The 1697-nt window shown below is 36.5% G+C and overlaps 1 protein-coding gene across 1 annotated transcript; it reads right to left on the minus strand.

Annotated features, from left to right (window-relative positions):
• Nucleotides 1–697: 697 nt before the first annotated feature.
• On the minus strand, nucleotides 698–1459 carry LOC145164563 (uncharacterized). The gene has a single exon (XM_079083275.1). The coding sequence runs from the start codon at nucleotides 1457–1459 to the stop codon at nucleotides 698–700; it is 762 nt and encodes a 253-aa protein (XP_078939401.1).
• Between the last annotated feature and the right edge of the window lie 238 nt (nucleotides 1460–1697).

Below are 1697 nucleotides of genomic sequence, written 5' to 3' on the forward strand. Positions count from 1 at the left end.
TAAATACTAGACAAACGCCTTCAAAGATTTGTCGGTTACGAAACATCATTTACACATCATCAAACGCCCATCAAACGCCTTGTAGCCTAGCGGTGTCACGTATCTTGAAAAATTGTCCCCCCTCAAATGCTAGAGGATTCAGGTTCCATAATAAACAAAAATATATAATTTTACTAGTAGGATTAATAAGTGTGTTATGTATTTTGTTCTTCTAAAAAATAAAAATATGGGGTTTTCTTTAGGTGATCCTACAATAATACCTACCCAAATGCAATAAATGTTTTTATATAGATCCCGTGTTCAACTGTTTTGTTGATATAAAATATATATTGTTGTCTATTCATCAACATTAATCCTTCCTTTTTGATAATAGGAAACCTAAATACATCATCCAAAAATATGACTTCTAAAATATTTTAACTAAATATATAAAGCATTTCTAAAGCGTGACATAAGTTTGAAAATTTCTTCCACGTAAACAAGATCAATACAAAACAACGAAAACATGTTTTCATTGTTTAATCCTAGGCATTGTTAAATTCCATCATGTTTTCATCGACAAACTTTACATTAAGGGTCATTCGTTTATGAGATTTACAAGCAAGAAACTTCTCACTGAAGCATATTTACAGTTAATTGAACTTGAAAATATCAATTACAGTGATATAGAATTAAACAAAATTTGCGTTTGATTATTCTAGAATGGAAGCATTTTGCCCATTGCGTTGACATTTGTGAACAACCCTACTTGCCTATATGGTAGATACGATTTCCTCTTACCCATTTCATTTTCTGCTCTTTTTTGAACGTAAAACTGTTCGTGAACAGGAGTTTGAGCCTTCAACCGGCCGGCGACTTTGGAAACGTCACCGGAATTCTGTTTTTGCTTTGGAGTCAACACCACCACCGGTTCCTTCCCTTGGCTGTTGCTCCGCCGGAGCAAATACCGGATCTTCCACTTCTTCGATCCAGATCCGGTAGAACTACTCTTCTTAATTTTAGTCATAACAGGCGACGATCCACCTTCCGTCTTAGGCCTCCAAACGCAGTAAGTTCCAGAAGGTAGAGCTTCCAATTCGTCGGCTTCTGATGATGAACAAGATGAAGATTCTTCTGGTTTATCAATGAACAGCTTACGTAATGAACTGGTGATAGAGTCAGAAGCATGAACCTCAGGATCTACCTCATCTTTCAGCAGAAGATCTCGATTGAAAAGAGGATAAACAGTCCAGCCTCGCGAGTTAATCACTTTAGCTGAAACTTCCTCTTCGGTTAACTTCAATGAAAATTCAAAATCATCTTCATTGGAATCCCCAAATTCGTGAAATAGAGCTGCCTGTTCTTCACGTTCTTCACCGGTAACTTTAGCGGCTGCTGTGGATGTTGAACTATTAGAAGTGTAAAAACTGAAGCTAGGACTGGATCCAGAACCTTCCGTTTCCCCTAGTTGTTGTTCCATTACGCTGAAAATTTTCAGTAATCTTTTGGTTTTTTTATATTGGGAAGTGAACAAGTAGATGAATGAGGAGGAATATTTGGTAGGAGAGGTTATTTATAGAGAGGGGACTATTATTTTCCATTTGGTATTTTAATCGCGAATCAATATCATCTTACTTAATCGTTTACGTCGTTAATAAAATACGGCAGATTCATAGAAATTATTCCCCCACCTACACAGCCACACAGGTATAACTCAC

Source organism: Lactuca virosa, chromosome 3 (genome assembly GCF_052849685.1).
Source record: "Lactuca virosa cultivar CGN04683 chromosome 3, Lactuca_virosa_CGN04683_v6, whole genome shotgun sequence".
Taxonomy (NCBI): domain Eukaryota; kingdom Viridiplantae; phylum Streptophyta; class Magnoliopsida; order Asterales; family Asteraceae; genus Lactuca; species Lactuca virosa.